The sequence below is a fragment of the Pieris rapae genome, chromosome 16 (genome assembly GCF_905147795.1).
Source record: "Pieris rapae chromosome 16, ilPieRapa1.1, whole genome shotgun sequence".
Taxonomy (NCBI): Eukaryota; Metazoa; Arthropoda; class Insecta; order Lepidoptera; family Pieridae; genus Pieris; species Pieris rapae.
Window position 1 is genome coordinate 6,230,483 of NC_059524.1, and position 14,651 is coordinate 6,245,133.

General features: G+C 31.0%; 4 protein-coding genes across 6 annotated transcripts; 3 read left to right on the plus strand and 1 right to left on the minus strand.

Annotated features, from left to right (window-relative positions):
- The first annotated feature begins 941 nt into the window (after window positions 1-941).
- On the plus strand, window positions 942-3,168 carry LOC110999107 (negative elongation factor E). The gene is made up of 4 exons (XM_022268011.2): window positions 942-1,309; window positions 1,602-1,755; window positions 1,829-1,993; window positions 2,128-3,168. Exons 1-4 carry the CDS (start codon window positions 1,042-1,044, stop codon window positions 2,330-2,332), a joined length of 792 nt encoding a protein of 263 aa, XP_022123703.2. The 5' UTR covers window positions 942-1,041; the 3' UTR covers window positions 2,333-3,168.
- Window positions 3,169-5,038: 1,870 nt separating this feature from the next.
- Window positions 5,039-7,988, plus strand: LOC110999099 (cysteine desulfurase, mitochondrial). Of its 2 annotated transcripts, XM_022268001.2 has the most exons (8): window positions 5,039-5,219; window positions 5,290-5,369; window positions 5,449-5,703; window positions 5,837-6,002; window positions 6,080-6,364; window positions 6,550-6,723; window positions 7,037-7,169; window positions 7,428-7,988. In XM_022268001.2, the coding sequence occupies exons 1-8, from the start codon at window positions 5,120-5,122 to the stop codon at window positions 7,579-7,581; spliced, it is 1,347 nt and encodes a 448-aa protein (XP_022123693.2). In that variant the 5' UTR covers window positions 5,039-5,119; the 3' UTR covers window positions 7,582-7,988. The 2 variants fall into 2 exon arrangements, with proteins under 2 accessions (XP_022123693.2, XP_022123694.2); XM_022268002.2 differs by lacking the exon at window positions 5,290-5,369 and having other exon boundaries at window positions 5,092-5,219; window positions 7,428-7,987.
- Window positions 7,989-8,194: 206 nt separating this feature from the next.
- Window positions 8,195-9,654, minus strand: LOC110999100 (ras-related protein Rab-24). The gene is made up of 3 exons (XM_022268004.2): window positions 9,293-9,654; window positions 8,909-9,153; window positions 8,195-8,776 (listed from the first exon to the last, which is right to left on the minus strand). The coding sequence occupies exons 1-3, from the start codon at window positions 9,470-9,472 to the stop codon at window positions 8,578-8,580; spliced, it is 624 nt and encodes a 207-aa protein (XP_022123696.1). The 5' UTR covers window positions 9,473-9,654; the 3' UTR covers window positions 8,195-8,577.
- Window positions 9,655-9,862: 208 nt separating this feature from the next.
- On the plus strand, window positions 9,863-13,745 carry LOC110999104 (transmembrane protein 268). Of its 2 annotated transcripts, XM_022268009.2 has the most exons (5): window positions 9,867-10,394; window positions 10,466-10,581; window positions 11,005-11,517; window positions 12,017-12,276; window positions 12,543-12,675. In XM_022268009.2, exons 1-4 carry the CDS (start codon window positions 10,106-10,108, stop codon window positions 12,254-12,256), a joined length of 1,158 nt encoding a protein of 385 aa, XP_022123701.2. In that variant the 5' UTR covers window positions 9,867-10,105; the 3' UTR covers window positions 12,257-12,276; window positions 12,543-12,675. The 2 variants fall into 2 exon arrangements, with proteins under 2 accessions (XP_022123702.2, XP_022123701.2); XM_022268010.2 differs by lacking the exon at window positions 12,017-12,276 and having other exon boundaries at window positions 9,863-10,394; window positions 12,543-13,745.
- Window positions 13,746-14,651: the final 906 nt, after the last annotated feature.

Sequence of the window (14,651 nt, forward strand, 5' to 3'; positions counted from 1 at the left end):
ATCACATTATCAATTCCCTGTCATTTCCGAAATTAGAAACTTACTATTGAAATGTTTGAAAGAAAACTATTCCGTATCGTTTGCATGGATTCCTGGTCACTGTGGAATATCTGGAAACGAAAAAGCCGACCGTATTGCCAATGAGGCAGTGGATAGTGGAGATGTGGATATTTTTGGAAACTATGCGCATGACTTGATGGCTCTTTCTGGGATTTATCTCCGGAATTCCTGGACTGAATCCTGGAATCAAGATCGTTCAAAAGGTCGCCATTATCGTGCTATTCAACCTTCTATACCCATTAAGCCCTGGTTTAGGAGACTGAGATTCGGTAAAAGAGTTACAACAATACTGTCTCGTATGCGTCTGGGACACGTCTGCACCCCAGCTCACCTTGCTAAGTTTAATATTATTGACAACCCTACGTGCGAATGTGGATATGCTGAAGCTGATTTGAATCACATCATTTTTGTTTGTTCTCGGCGCGAACGGTCGGCTCTTATTGACGGTCTCATTTCCCTTCAAATTCCTTTCCCTTCATCCATATCCTGTTTACTTTCAACAATGGACCCACATATATATAAACTTTTAGCAGCTTTTATCTTAAGTAATGATATAAAAATTTAGATCCTATGAATGTGTATATATGTAAATATCTTTTCTTACACTCCTTTTATATCTATCTCTATAAGAATTGATCTTTTATTTTATAGATTTTCCTTTCCTTAATTCCGTTCCATCCGTTACGTTTATTTTTTTACCCGTTTCCCTGTTTTGACCCTGGGCCACAATGCACAAACCGTGCGGGCCATAATATAAAAAAAAAAAAAAAAAAAAAACTTTGATTGTAAGCGTGAGTGTAAGTGTCAGTGTCACTACTCGGTTATGAGTTATCTATATCAACAAATGCATACGTTTATTTTGCTTTATTATTGCTTGCTCTTAAAAATTGTTTTTTTTTTGTAAATTCTACGTTAGTCGTAGGTTTAAAATTTTCTTATAATTTAATACCTATTAAGTGATTTGGTGATTTTTTTATAGTCATGGTGTATCTACATTTTCCTTCTAATCTCACTGAAGAAGAGTTGATGTTACATGCAAAGTACCAGAAATTAAAGAAAAAGAAGAAAGCCCTTCAGGCACTCAAAGCTCCTAAGCAGGAACCCGAGAAACCCGTATTACCTAAACGTCCGACAGAAGCTAGAGACGCTAGAGAAATAGCACGAAAACTTATAAAAAGTGGTGCCATTCCAGCTATTAAAAGTCCTCCAACGCAACCTCAAAATGCCACCTTCAAACGCCCACGAGCTGGTAAAAATCTATTATCTTAATTTTATAATAATTTGAGTATATGTATAAAAAGTTGAAATGATATGTTTAACAAAACTTTTCCAAATGTTTCATGTCCATTTTCTTTAGGAAATTTAAATTGTAATAGTTACATTCAATGTGATATAAATAAAGTCAGAGTATAGAAAGAAAATGATCATGGTTTCATGTCATAACCACTTACCAGAATATTTTGAATTATAATTTTATAAAAATATTTAAAGATACCTGTGTTCTTGAATCCTTTACTTATATTTACCATTATTCTAACAAGGGAGAGAAAGAAAACTAAGTGGTTCAACAGGAGGAACTGGTGGTGTTGCATCATATCAACCGTTTAGTGCGTCTCAAGAACCTCCACCACCTGAAGAAAAACCAACACCTCGAGTCAAATATCTTTATGACTCATTTGTTACTGCTAGAGATAAGTAAGTTTTAGCTTAAACAAAATAAAAAACTGAAACTGTTTTAAAAGTTACTTTTACATCCTTATTTTTTTAGGGATGAGAAAGGAACTAGAAATCAAGGCGGAAGTGATGCTCCTAATACTGGAAATAAAACAAATTATCTGCAGGTTACTGGTACTAATATCACTGAAGAAGTTCTGAGACGTCGGTTGGCATCATTTGAACCTTTTTCATTTATTCAAGAACCTGACGATGATAAGTATGTAAAAAGTAGAAATATTATTGTGTGTGTATCTGTGTATTGTGCATTAATATGAGATATATATTTAACAAATACAATATTATGATAATAACCAGGCAAAACAAGCCTTATAAAAAGCCTTAATTTTTCAGAGTATTTCTTTCATTTGATAATGCAGACATGGCTAACCAAGCCCAAATTGCTCTTGATGGAAATGAAGAAGGCTGGCGAACTACATTTGCAAGGAGACCCCCTCAATCAAAGGGAAACTGGAATTCAACATCTGCTTCTCGCAATCAACCACCACCTAAAGATTTTAAGAGATCTCTTGTAACATATGATGATATATTTGAATAATCTACTGGTTTATTATTAATAATGTGAATCTTTCATAGTAAATGTTATTTTGAGGTATTATTGAAAAGAAAATATTTAATAACTTCACATTCACACTGCAAAGCCTAGATGCGGATATATTAAAATTTAGAGTCAAGACTTTGTGCTCACTTGCTAAGTCATGTCTTTAAGTAGCAGTTAGAATAACTGCTATTTGCACCATGAGAATTTCGTGAACCAAGCTATAAGACCTCTATTTGTGAATTCGTAAAATTACAACCACATCAGTTCTCCCTTTTTAACAAACCAATGACTCATAAAAGATATTGAAAATAAAATGAATTTATAGAATAGCTTGATAAACAAAATCCGTATTGAAATATTAAATAAAATTTAATTTCGAACCCTCCAATTTTCGTGAACCCTAAAATTTTTAGGTTTGATGGGTTTGTATTCAGTATATTAACAAGTACTGTGCCGTCTTAAACTAGGAAATAATTTAAATATGTGAAAAAAATCATATTATGATTATGTTTAGGATAACATTTTAATTGTGTCCTACGATTTAAACAATGTGCGGAATTCCATTTTGAAACCAAGCCGGTTTTTTTTCTCAATATTAAGGATATATGAAGTTCATCAGTTCAATTCTTGGAATTTTTTTCTCTGTAGGTGTTGACATGACTGGTTTGATAAGTCTCGTACATATATCGTGTTGTGGCAAAGACTTACTGTCCTATTTTTTCTTTCACTTTATAAATCTGGCATCAAGTAAAAATACAGCAATGTTATCAGTAGCGTAGCTACGTTGGGTGGCACCCGGTGCGGAAGTTGGTGGTGTCACCCCATCGAAAGTATAAAGCAATAAATTTTATATGATAAAGGACATGGATCATTTATTACAAGATCGCGAGTAGAGCTGAGCTAGTGGAGGAATCCTTGAAAAAGATTTTTTTTTATGCTAGGAATATATTTATTTTTGTTTGTACATTGTTCTAAAGTTGAGAGACCGGGTAGGTGTCGCCCCAAAAAAGGTGACACCAGGTGCAGCCCTCCCCAGTCCCCCGCTATATATGAACGCCAAAGTAACAAGAAAATAGAAAAAAAACGACAAGTAATACAATAATAAAAAATTTAATATTCGTTTAAGAACACGGGTTGGTCTTTGAAATCATAAACACGAATTTGATGATACTGATTATCTAGGTGTATCGAGGGACCTTAATTGAACCACCTCTAAGTGTTTTTTGCTGCAGGGTTGCGTTAAGTATTTTAAAAAAAATTGTGTACTGTATTGAAATTCGTAAACAAACCGTCCATTTTCTACTTTTCTATTGATTTTTAGAGATGTAACATTTTGTATAAAAAACGATTTTTAATTAATCGATCGTTTTTTCAGCATCGGTAAATAAAAAATACAAAATCGTTTTTTTTTTCAATATTTGTCAAGTATTTCCTAAGATTTTTTAAGATACTCAATATCGCAGTGTCGTTTAGGCCACGTCCTGTAAAACAGACCATCATTTGAAGGGTGGTCTGGGCTAGATGAGGGTTTTAAGCCAGGCTTGGGTAGTTCGTCTCTTTTGACCAAGTACATAATCCTGTTGCAAATTCCACGGTATACTTATTTTTAAATTATTGCTGAGAGGTTTTACAACATTATCCAAAACTGTTTCTTGATACAGTGCGGCTGTTTTCCTCACTCCTTTTTTAGGAAAACTGTAGCTTTGTGACCCCTAAAACCCGCCCCACCACCATTGACGCAGAATGATAACCTTTCCGGATGATACCAAGCTTTTGAAGTGTGTGACTGTGGGAACACCCCATTCCATATTGTAATTTGATAATGAACTCGAAAAAAAATGTGAAATGGCGCAATATCGAAAGAAGTTTTAAAAATAATGTATGCGTCCAAATTCAAAATCATAAAAAAAAGAAAAGTTTTATGTACCTACCTAACAGTATTTAGTACTAGTTAGTAATTTACCTACCTATTGGACCGGTAAAAATAGTCATTTTATTCATAACTTTTACCTTTTAGCCTTTACTACAAATACAATCAACGCTCCTCAGAATTATTTCTGATGTCTATAATTCAATTAAAATTAGATTTTATTGTAATATAAGAAGAGTCTTCTGAACTTAGCTTTATTATTTCCATTTTACCTTCCTATGCTGTAACTGTCTCTTGTTTTTTTAAATAAAGAAAAGATAAATGTTATATTATAAAAAAAGATGCAATTTGATTTTTTTTATTTTTAACTATATTATATTTTACTGGGCACATAGAGTATAATTTAAAAAAAATAGTCGGTTGTTAGGTTCTAATTTCTAATAAATAATTCCTAGGATGTATTAGAGTCTAGACTTTTATTCATCTGTATTCTGTGGTACTTAAGCAAGGAGTAGCGATCCAATCCAAATAAGTTGCAAACGATAAATTAAAAGCTGCCCGCGCGGCCAATAATAATAGCAATAAACAGACTAGGGTTAAAAACCGCCTTCACCGGGGAAGGCGAGGACCTTTCCTTCGCACTTCGCCACTCCAGTGAGCTTCGTCCTGCCCTTCAGGCGATTGACCCCCCCCGACGGCCCAAGCCGAGGTTCGAGTTAAGCTCGCCAAACAGCCCGTGCTGTGCTGTAAAAGCCCTTTAGGCCAACAGCGAGATTCCATTCCCAAAAAAAAAACAAATAAGTTATGACTAAAAGATCTATGTTACCAGGTCTTAAAATTAAAAAAAGAGAAGCGAACTCTGAAGTTAAAATATTAAATATTCGAATTTTAATTTAAAAAATTTAAAGTTAACAATGTTTCGTATAAAAAACCTTATCCCTGCACTAAACAGAAAATCTCATCAAAAAAGCGCAGTTAGACTGTTTTCGGGAAAAAGATTTTTTTCAAACTCAGGTAAACAATATTTAAGCACCAATAGATAGAGATCTAACAAAAAAAACTGAAAATTTTCTTATTGTTTTAGTTGAAAATGATAAATTTTCACTTAAACACGACGAAATCGGCCGACCTCTTTATTTTGATGCACAAGCTACAACGCCAATAGTATGTAAAATAACCTATATATTTCCGATTGTTATTGAATTTCTCTTAGCTTATATATAATTCCCAACAATTCTTTTAGGACCCCAGAGTTTTGGATGCTATGTTACCATATCTAGTAACCTATCATGGTAATCCGCACTCAAGAACTCATACTTATGGATGGGAGAGTGAAGCTGCTGTTGAGAAAGCAAGAGAGCAAGTAGCTAATTTAATTCGGGCGGATCCTAAAGAAATAATATTCACATCAGGAGCTACAGAGTCTAACAATATTTCTATAAAAGGAGTTGCACGGTTTTATGCACCACGAAAAAAGCATATTGTTACGACACAGATTGTTAGTACATACATATTTTAAATTATCTTATGTATGATGTCAATTATAAATACAATAATTGTATCTTGGGTGGTACCTCAAATAAGTTCAATGTATATTTATTTTGTTAAATGATTAATTTGTTTATTTACAGGAACACAAATGTGTGTTAGATTCTTGTAGAGTTCTGGAAGGGGAGGGATTTAAAGTAACATATTTGCCAGTTGGACCAAATGGTATAATTAATTTAGAAGATTTAGAAGCTGCATTAACACCTGAAACTAGTTTGGTATCAATTATGACAGTAAATAATGAGATTGGTATAAATTATTTTGTATATTTAATAGCATGAAATTAGACACATATTTCAGTTTTAACTTTAGAATATATTTTTCAGGTGTGAAACAGCCTATTGCAGACATTGGAGCAATATGTAAGAAACATAAAACTTACTTTCACACAGACGCAGCTCAGGCCATTGGAAAAATCCCTCTGGATGTGAATGACATGAACATTGACTTAATGTCTATATCTGGTCATAAAGTTTATGGACCAAAAGGAGTTGGGGCTTTATATATTAGGCGCAGACCCAGAGTACGAGTTGAACCTATACAGAGTGGTGGTGGTCAAGAAAGAGGTATTAGAAGTGGTACAGTTCCCACTTCACTAGTAGTTGGTTTAGGTAAGTAATCAATTGACATATCTGGAATTATATATTTATTATATAAACTAATATAAAAGTTTATGTACACAGCACATCATTACTTTTTAGAATTTTTTGTTTTCAATATGTTAACAAATTAATATCAAAGAAATAAAATAAATAGTAATTGAGATTATCGTTTATAAGGTTTAATGTTATCATAGGTGCAGCATGTGAACTATCAGAACGAGAAATGGCATATGATCATGCACGGATGGAAAATTTAGCAAAGAGGTTTTTAGACAAAATAAACTCAAAGCTGACACACGTAATCAGAAATGGAGACGTAAAACAATCTTATCCTGGCTGTATTAATTTATCATTTGCTTATGTTGAAGGTATGTTGTCTGTCATCATAAAATATACATTGAATGAATGTAATTAGAAGGTATGTATATTCTTAGAAACTTAAATTATACTTTGTTTATGTAAAATCATTAATTTGCTAAAATAGACTACACTAACTGTTGTACAATTTTTTTTTGTTTGTGTTGGAGAAATCATTGTCTACAGTGGTTATATAATTTGTTCTGTTAATAATAAATAGCTGTTGGCAAAATGCTTTATTTCATTTAAAAAAAATAATGTAATTAACAAATTGTTTATTACATTTTGATTTTTGGTTTGTATTAATAAATTTTTTTATTTCAGGTGAATCTTTATTAATGGCTTTAAAAGATATTGCTTTGTCAAGTGGCTCAGCATGTACATCGGCATCTCTGGAACCATCATATGTATTAAGAGCTATTGGAACAGATGAGGATCTAGCACATAGTTCAATAAGGTATTTTTGAAACTATTTTAATGTTTGTGTATGAAAAGTGTGTTATCCGTAATATGTTCCACTGAGAAATTGACTTTGATGCTATTCTGGTGGTAATCCAACAACTGGTACATTTGCTTAACAAACCTTAGTTTCTTAAAACTATTTGTGTGTAGAGTAGTTAAGGAATTGAGGAAAATTATATCTTAAGCTAATAAATTATTGGTTTAGCTTGTATGTAAGTGAAGCTGTAGCAGACTTAACCACTTAAATTTTTAGGTTTGGCTTAGGAAGATTTACTACAATGGATGAAGTAGATTATACAGCAGAGAAAACAATAAGGCATGTTGAACGTCTCAGAGAAATGAGTCCTCTTTGGGAAATGGTTCAAGAAGGAGTGGATATCAAAACTATACAATGGTCTCAGCACTAAATGAAGGCAACTATTGGATGTTGGATCATTAATATTACAATGTTAGTCTCAATCTATAATGAAAGTCTAAGATTATAATATTAGGGCCTTAAATGTGATAACTTAATTTATAAGTGATTACGTAATATAAAAATATTCCCTAAGTATAGGTTTTGAGTTGTAAACAGTTAAATATATGTAGTGCATATTTCTCATTAGCAGATTCCATTTCTCAGAAGAAATATTTCAATGTTACATGAGAGCCATTTATTTAAATATTTAAAAGCCCATCATCCTGTAAAATAATGCCCAACACTAGCTAATTTAATAAAATAAAAACTGTATTATTCAGTTAGAAAATAAATTTTGGAAATAAATATTCTTATATAAACTGTTATTTTGTATAAAGAAAGAATTGTACTAGGCTATTTAATTTTAGCTCTAAAGATCTGATTAAAATTTTTGTTAGTGGAAGGAACACACAAATTTTATTTGCATATCCAATTTACACAATATAATTTTGTTATTGTAATTTGATTACACAATATTGTAAATGTATTTAGCTTTATTGAGAAATTTTAAAATAATATATTAAGAAAAAGTTACAGAAGCAACGAAAATAAAAGTTATTAGAAACATTGTATTTTTATGTGAAATAATATTAATTACAAGATAGCATAAATTAGTTTGATACTTAGGCCTAGATTAATAAATAAAATAATACTAAAATACAACCTTGAAACACATTGTATGTGAGGACTGTTAAATTGTTATGCATATTTGTCCCCATGTTATGTTTTTCATGTTAAACATTGTGGCATCATGATTGAGTAATGAAATAATATCAAAATGTCAACCAAGAAAAATATCATAACTTGATAAAATAGCAACTTACATAATGGATAGTTTATTACCAATACAGTACATACATATATAAAATTTATGCATATATGTATAATATTTCAGACATAAATTGTAAGGTAAAATACTAAGTTTACATTGCTTTTCATGATGAAATCAGCAACTGCATGATGGTTCCTCAGGAGATTCAGGTTGAGATATTTTAAAACTGTTGTGGTCTAAAGCTTGGAGCTCAATTCTTGAACGATTTGCTTCTACAAGTTGTGAGGCAATATCTCTAAACATCTCTTCTATGCCTTTTCCAGTTTTGCATGTTGTTTTATAAATGCTACTAATAAGATTGTGACATTGTTCGCTGTAACAAAATGTATTAAATTTAATTGTAAATTAGGAACAGCTACCATAACTACTATTGCACGAGAGACATAGTAAAAAGCTTAATCCAATTTAATGACATTAAATAGTTTTTAATATATAGATAACTAACCAAAAAGTTTCAATATCAGCATCAGTTACTTGTGGTGATGTCCCTTCAAGATCAGACTTATTTCCACATAGATAAATTTTTGCATTCTCTGCATAAGTCACAATATCTAACAAATGTTGACTCAATACATGAAACGAAGAAATATTATCCAAAGAAAACACTAAAATTGCTGCTTCAGCAAATTTGTAATAACTTGATGTCACTGAAGCAATTCTTTCCATTCCTCCAGTATCCCATAACTGCAACTGTGGGTAATAACAGTTTATTTATATTAGTATGGTAGAAATGAATTTGTAAAGACCCAATTTTATTATACTAATATATAAACAAAGAATCTATAATCTGATATAATTTTTTAAAATACTAATTAAATTAGTTATTCACCTTGACTTCCTTGTCACCAACTTGATATAGTTTCTCGAAATGATCAAGTCCCAAAGTAGATCGCCTATCAGCATTTGGTAGGAACGAATTATTTATGAATCGTCGAAATATAGAACTTTTGCCCACACCATATTCACCACATAAAATCACTTTTAAAACCGGAGTTTTAACGATAGCCATTATTTTGTTAAAACTTAACTAATAATACTTATACATATTTTAAAGTGAAATAATAAAATAACTAAATACTTTTAATAAAAATATTTTAATTAGATTACCAAATACCAATCCAATTTATTATTTTGCTATGGAGAATTGTTACAATACATGAATACAATGTTTGCAAGTTGCAACAATCACTCAATTTGCCTGACGTTAAGCAATTGTCAGACTCAGAGTTTTTCTGAGTCTGACAATTGCTTAATTCATTATAGACAAATGACAATCGAATATATATAAACAAATATATAACCTAATAATATAAACAAATGCAATTCATTATTGACAAATGACAATCGAACTTGAGTTATAAAACGTAAGCCAACCTACTAGTCATACCAAGATATTGAGCAACAAATATACTCTATGCTTTGTGCCTTGTGATATTGGTTGTGACTTATGATCTAATAAAATTGGCATAATATAAATTCGAAAAATTGTTCTATTGACGTCTTGATTTGTGCTTTTTTGTAAATTCTAAATTATATTTACTACAAATTAGGAAGTTACTAAGTGATTTAAAACTAGTAATATATAAGGACATGAAGTGAAATCTATATTATTTAGACAGTTCCCAGTGGATAAACGAACAAAATGAGTAATATAGAAGAAACAGAAATTGGTTCTTCAGAAGTTAATGGAAATGTAGTCAATGAAAATAAAAGAACGGAATGGGTAAAGTTTGATGATGAAGATAAAGACCCAGCTACCGGTAATGGTATAGCAGTTAATTCACAACCAGGACCATCTGCGAATATAGGAGTGCCTGCGGTATTAAACACGGAATCTGTTCAAGTGAATTTAGAGCGAAATGATAAAAATTTAGAGACAGTAAGCCCTCATAAGAAAAATGTAGAAGTTATTAATATTCACCAAGGATTTAGTAAGTCTATACTCATAAGTATTATACACTAGATACACTTTCTATTTACATAACATATTTTGTTGTTCTAGGTAATGGGGATATAATTGTTACATTACTCCCTGTAAATACAAATTTGCCATGGATTACACCAGCTCAGTTCAGACCAGAATTGGTTCCAGAGGAATTAATGGCTCAAGGGTTAACAGTGAGTAATTTCTTTCTCACTTTATTAAAAATAGTGTGTAATTTTAGAACCAAACAAAGTTGACTATAGATTGATTTACCGTCATTAAGTAAAACATACAAATCATTATGTACTCATTTTGTAGTTAACTGCTAAACAATTTATATTAGGTAAACTCTTCTCACATTTTATATATGTGTAACCCACATATGTTAGTATACTCTACGTCTATAAAGTCTTATAAACTTGAATGAGTGGATATAATATATAAGTAACATTTAAATATAATGATATACAGTCAAAAACTGTTAAAATGACATAGAAGGGGCTACACATATTACTCTCAGGACCTTTGAATTTGGTCAATATAACCGATATGTTCTTCTAAACTATGTTGTTGTTAAAGGTTTTAACTGAATATATATTTAAATTTGGCTTTTTCAGTTGACAGTGGAGGAGTATGTTCATGCAATGGAATTACTGGTGAATGATGCCCGGTTTACCCTATATAACATTTGTTACAAGAGAGTACTTGTTTGTTGGATCACAATAGCATTTATAGTACTTCTCAGCTTGCTATTCTCAGGCCTGACTGGACTTACACTATTTAGCCTTGGCGTGGTGTGGTTGATTTTAAATGCATTGGCAATTTTTGTCTGCATGTGGATCAAGTTAAGACTTTCAAAAGGATTAGAGAGATGTTTAGCAAGTGTAAATAAGCTGCTCATTAAACATAAATTGATTCTTGCTTTAGATGATAGAGGAAAATTATCCTGCCACAAAGTTCATCTTTGTTTTCTGTATTTTGACTCTGAACCTTGTATTTCTCATATTCAACAATTTATTGCTAGTGAAGAAGGGAAAACTATTATTCAAGGCTGGGAACAGAAGTTGGATGTTCAAGCAACTGATATTGTAATACGAGGAAGTCAAACTACAAGGTTGTCAAGAAAACAGGTAAATACAAGTTTATTTTCATTAGTGTGTGACTAAAATTTTAATTTCATTATAAACTGTTTTGTTGGTAGCTAGAAATATGGTTATGTATAAATCTATTATGTATTTATTGTCTAATATTGGATATTAGTGGATAACTGACTAAAATATTTGAAATACCAGGTATGAACAGTTTGATAAGCCATCTTAAAATGCAAAATATTATTTGACTGTCAAAAAACTTACAAATGTGTGTGTAGATAAACTTTCTCATTCTACTTTTACACAATAAAATATGTATACAATTTTGTTCATTTGACTTATCAATAACTATTCATTAACTTGGTTAACAAATACATGCAGGTGCAAGGTCTAATATTCACTCATGTAGTATATGCTTATCCACATATTCAGAAAGCAAAGAAACTGGTTTCATTCAAAATTATTTATCAAAAAGATTCATCACTTGCTATATACTTACTAAACCTGGTGTTACATGGGTGTGGTATAAAATGTGCAGGATATGGGCGAGCAAGTGTACCTTCGTTACCTCCAGCGTTGGGGCAAGGACTTTTTGCGTCGCAGACTTGACTGGACTTTAGATGAGGAAGGAGGAAATCCTACTGCCCCTCGGCACTTATCCCGGGCCCTTTGTCCTTGTCAATATGTTGAAGAAATCTTACGCAACAAAGAACCCAAAGATACTCGGGCCTGTTGTGTGTCATGCAACAATTGGTTAAGGCGAAGAGGTCTTGATTGACCAAACCACTTTAATCCTTGGCAAGTCTCATTTTAATTGGTTTTGATGGTATAGCATATCTGTATGAAAGCTTAGCATGTTACAAGCTTACAAAATTCTTGTTTAGTATATGTATTTATTTTGCTTATTACATATTAGGTTTTTAAGTACTTCAACAAATAATAAAGCCTCTTGTGACTATAATTTATTGTAAATTACAATTGAAATATTATTGATGAGACTTGAGTCATACATGCATGCATGTTGAATGACTTTGATGATTAATGTAAGATTTCCTTTTTTTTAGGAAAGAGGTGCTCTTCTGTATGTCCGCTATGTAGGCAGATGGGGGGCACATGCAATGAAGAACAGACTTAACCTCAGCAGTTTTTCTCCAGGACGCCACGGAGAAAAATTTGTCTGTCCCTGCCAGTTTATAGAAGAGCATCTCAAAACGAAGCCACCTGCTGGCCTAGCTAAGTACTTTACATTACCTAATCAAAGTATTCACGTGTAATAATGACTGAAGTTTTCCGTCCAATGTTGAACCTAAATTTGTTGTATATTTTAAATGGCTGGTAATTATTGATTTAATAGCCACTAGTGACACTTTGTCTCTATTATGTAAACATTATTTACATTGTACCACTTTACTAAATGGTGTCAAATGTTCTAAATGTGGTTCTTAAATGTATGTTATTTTAGGCATATACATTTTTAATTTAACCAATTTTAGATTTATGACTAATCTATAACATATTTTGACACAATATTATTTTTATATTTTAATATAATCGACATTCAATATACAAACCATTTTATTGTTGTATGTAATTTAATGAGTTTTTAAGTGGCCATTTTTGTTGTAGATTCTAATATTATTTATTTTATTTTGATGTGTTAAAATTTTTTTAGCTATTTGATAAACACGCTAGCTTTATTCATTTACGTCCATTTCTTTAAATACTATTTATGTTTATACTTTTTGTTTCAATATATGTAGCCCGGTTGTGATTTTATTTACCGGAAATAATTTATAACTAAATATTCTTTTGTTCTAGTTTCTTCTATATGAGTAGTATAAGGAATAAAATATATTTTAACTTCTATATTTAATACATATCAAGCACAATGTTTTTTTTGTAGACAAATATATTTAACCTTTTATACCAACAATGTACTAATTATCGCATATATTTTAATCAATTTAGTTTAATACTTATTGCTATGACTGGAAGTTCATTATGTACAAATTTTAACACCAACTTGTTAATTCCTTCACTGAGTTTATTTAATCAACGAGCATGTTTGAGTACCCCAAATTGTACATACATGTTATTCTAAAATTATAATTGCAAATGAAATACCCACATCAATAATATTATAACCTATATATTACAAGCATGTATATATTATTACGGCCACGTCAATTGACAAGAGTTGTAAAATGCGCAAAGTTTCAGGTCTATTGCTAGTAAATATTCATACGCGAAACATTTTGCAAAGTAACGTGCCGATACCAAATAAAAATACATATTATCATACAACAGAATCGGCTTATTACAAAGTCGGCTGTAACCAATTTTGTCTATAAAACAATAAATTTATTTAATCATGCGGACAATTGGAAAAGATTGGTACACGCGTTTTAATGGGTTTATAATTTACAAAATAATAGATATTGTCCTCATTTGGTAACATGGCTACCTTACTTTATGTCTTACGTTACCTAATATAATATTTTTAGAAAAACTAACGTAATTTTTAGTTAAAATCCCAAGAACTTAATGCTTATATATGAAATCCATAACTGTAAAAAGTTTTACGATCCTAATAAATTATTTAATATTGTATAATAGAAATAAAATTGTTTTTCCTAACATATCATTTATACTTAGTCATAAAAGTTTAAACATGTAACAGAAGAACCATTGGTTATTATGGAGTTTATATTTAAATTTATTACCATTGCGTTATTTGTAAAACGTTCTGGGGTTTATGGTGCCTGAAGCATATAAGAATGTGATGTAATAACATTCCGTCCCATATGTACTTAATAAGTTAAGATGAATATTATTATACAATTTACAACTGAATAAATGGTTTTATTTTTAAAATAGTTGAATAAGTAAAATAGAGACTAATCTAACCAGTTTTACTACACTATCTTTAAGTACTAGGTATTTTGTCTGTCCGACAAATTTATATGATGAAAAGGAACACGCGCTGAGCGTTTGTAAAAACAGTGTAATCCGACTGAATTATTATTTATGAATAAACAAACTAGTATTATTATTTTAAGGAATTTACAAAAATTTGTCTAAGTGCAAGTTGTAATACACGCATATAAAAGAAGTAGTGGCACTACAACATCTAGCCCTGAACTTCGCAATTAAAGTCTCTTTAATTGCGAAGT

Bases quoted from the DNA above. Each gene is read 5' to 3' on its own strand.
- LOC110999107 (XM_022268011.2), top strand. From the start codon at position 1,042: ATGGTGTATCTACATTTTCCTTCTAATCTCACTGAAGAAGAGTTGATG. The intron at 1,756-1,828 runs GTAAGTTTTAGC...TTATTTTTTTAG, and splicing joins TTTGTTACTGCTAGAGATAA to GGATGAGAAAGGAACTAGAA. The intron at 1,994-2,127 runs GTATGTAAAAAG...TTAATTTTTCAG, and splicing joins CAAGAACCTGACGATGATAA to AGTATTTCTTTCATTTGATA.
- LOC110999099 (XM_022268001.2), top strand. From the start codon at position 5,120: ATGTTTCGTATAAAAAACCTTATCCCTGCACTAAACAGAAAATCTCAT. The intron at 5,220-5,289 runs GTAAACAATATT...TTATTGTTTTAG, and splicing joins AAGATTTTTTTCAAACTCAG to TTGAAAATGATAAATTTTCA. The intron at 6,365-6,549 runs GTAAGTAATCAA...ATGTTATCATAG, and splicing joins TTCACTAGTAGTTGGTTTAG to GTGCAGCATGTGAACTATCA.
- LOC110999100 (XM_022268004.2), bottom strand. From the start codon at position 9,472: ATGGCTATCGTTAAAACTCCGGTTTTAAAAGTGATTTTATGTGGTGAA. The intron at 9,154-9,292 runs GTGAATAACTAA...TATTACCCACAG, and splicing joins TTGGTGACAAGGAAGTCAAG to TTGCAGTTATGGGATACTGG. The intron at 8,777-8,908 runs GTTAGTTATCTA...ATTTTGTTACAG, and splicing joins GCTGATATTGAAACTTTTTG to CGAACAATGTCACAATCTTA.
- LOC110999104 (XM_022268009.2), top strand. From the start codon at position 10,106: ATGAGTAATATAGAAGAAACAGAAATTGGTTCTTCAGAAGTTAATGGA. The intron at 10,395-10,465 runs GTAAGTCTATAC...TTGTTGTTCTAG, and splicing joins TAATATTCACCAAGGATTTA to GTAATGGGGATATAATTGTT. The intron at 10,582-11,004 runs GTGAGTAATTTC...TGGCTTTTTCAG, and splicing joins TAATGGCTCAAGGGTTAACA to TTGACAGTGGAGGAGTATGT.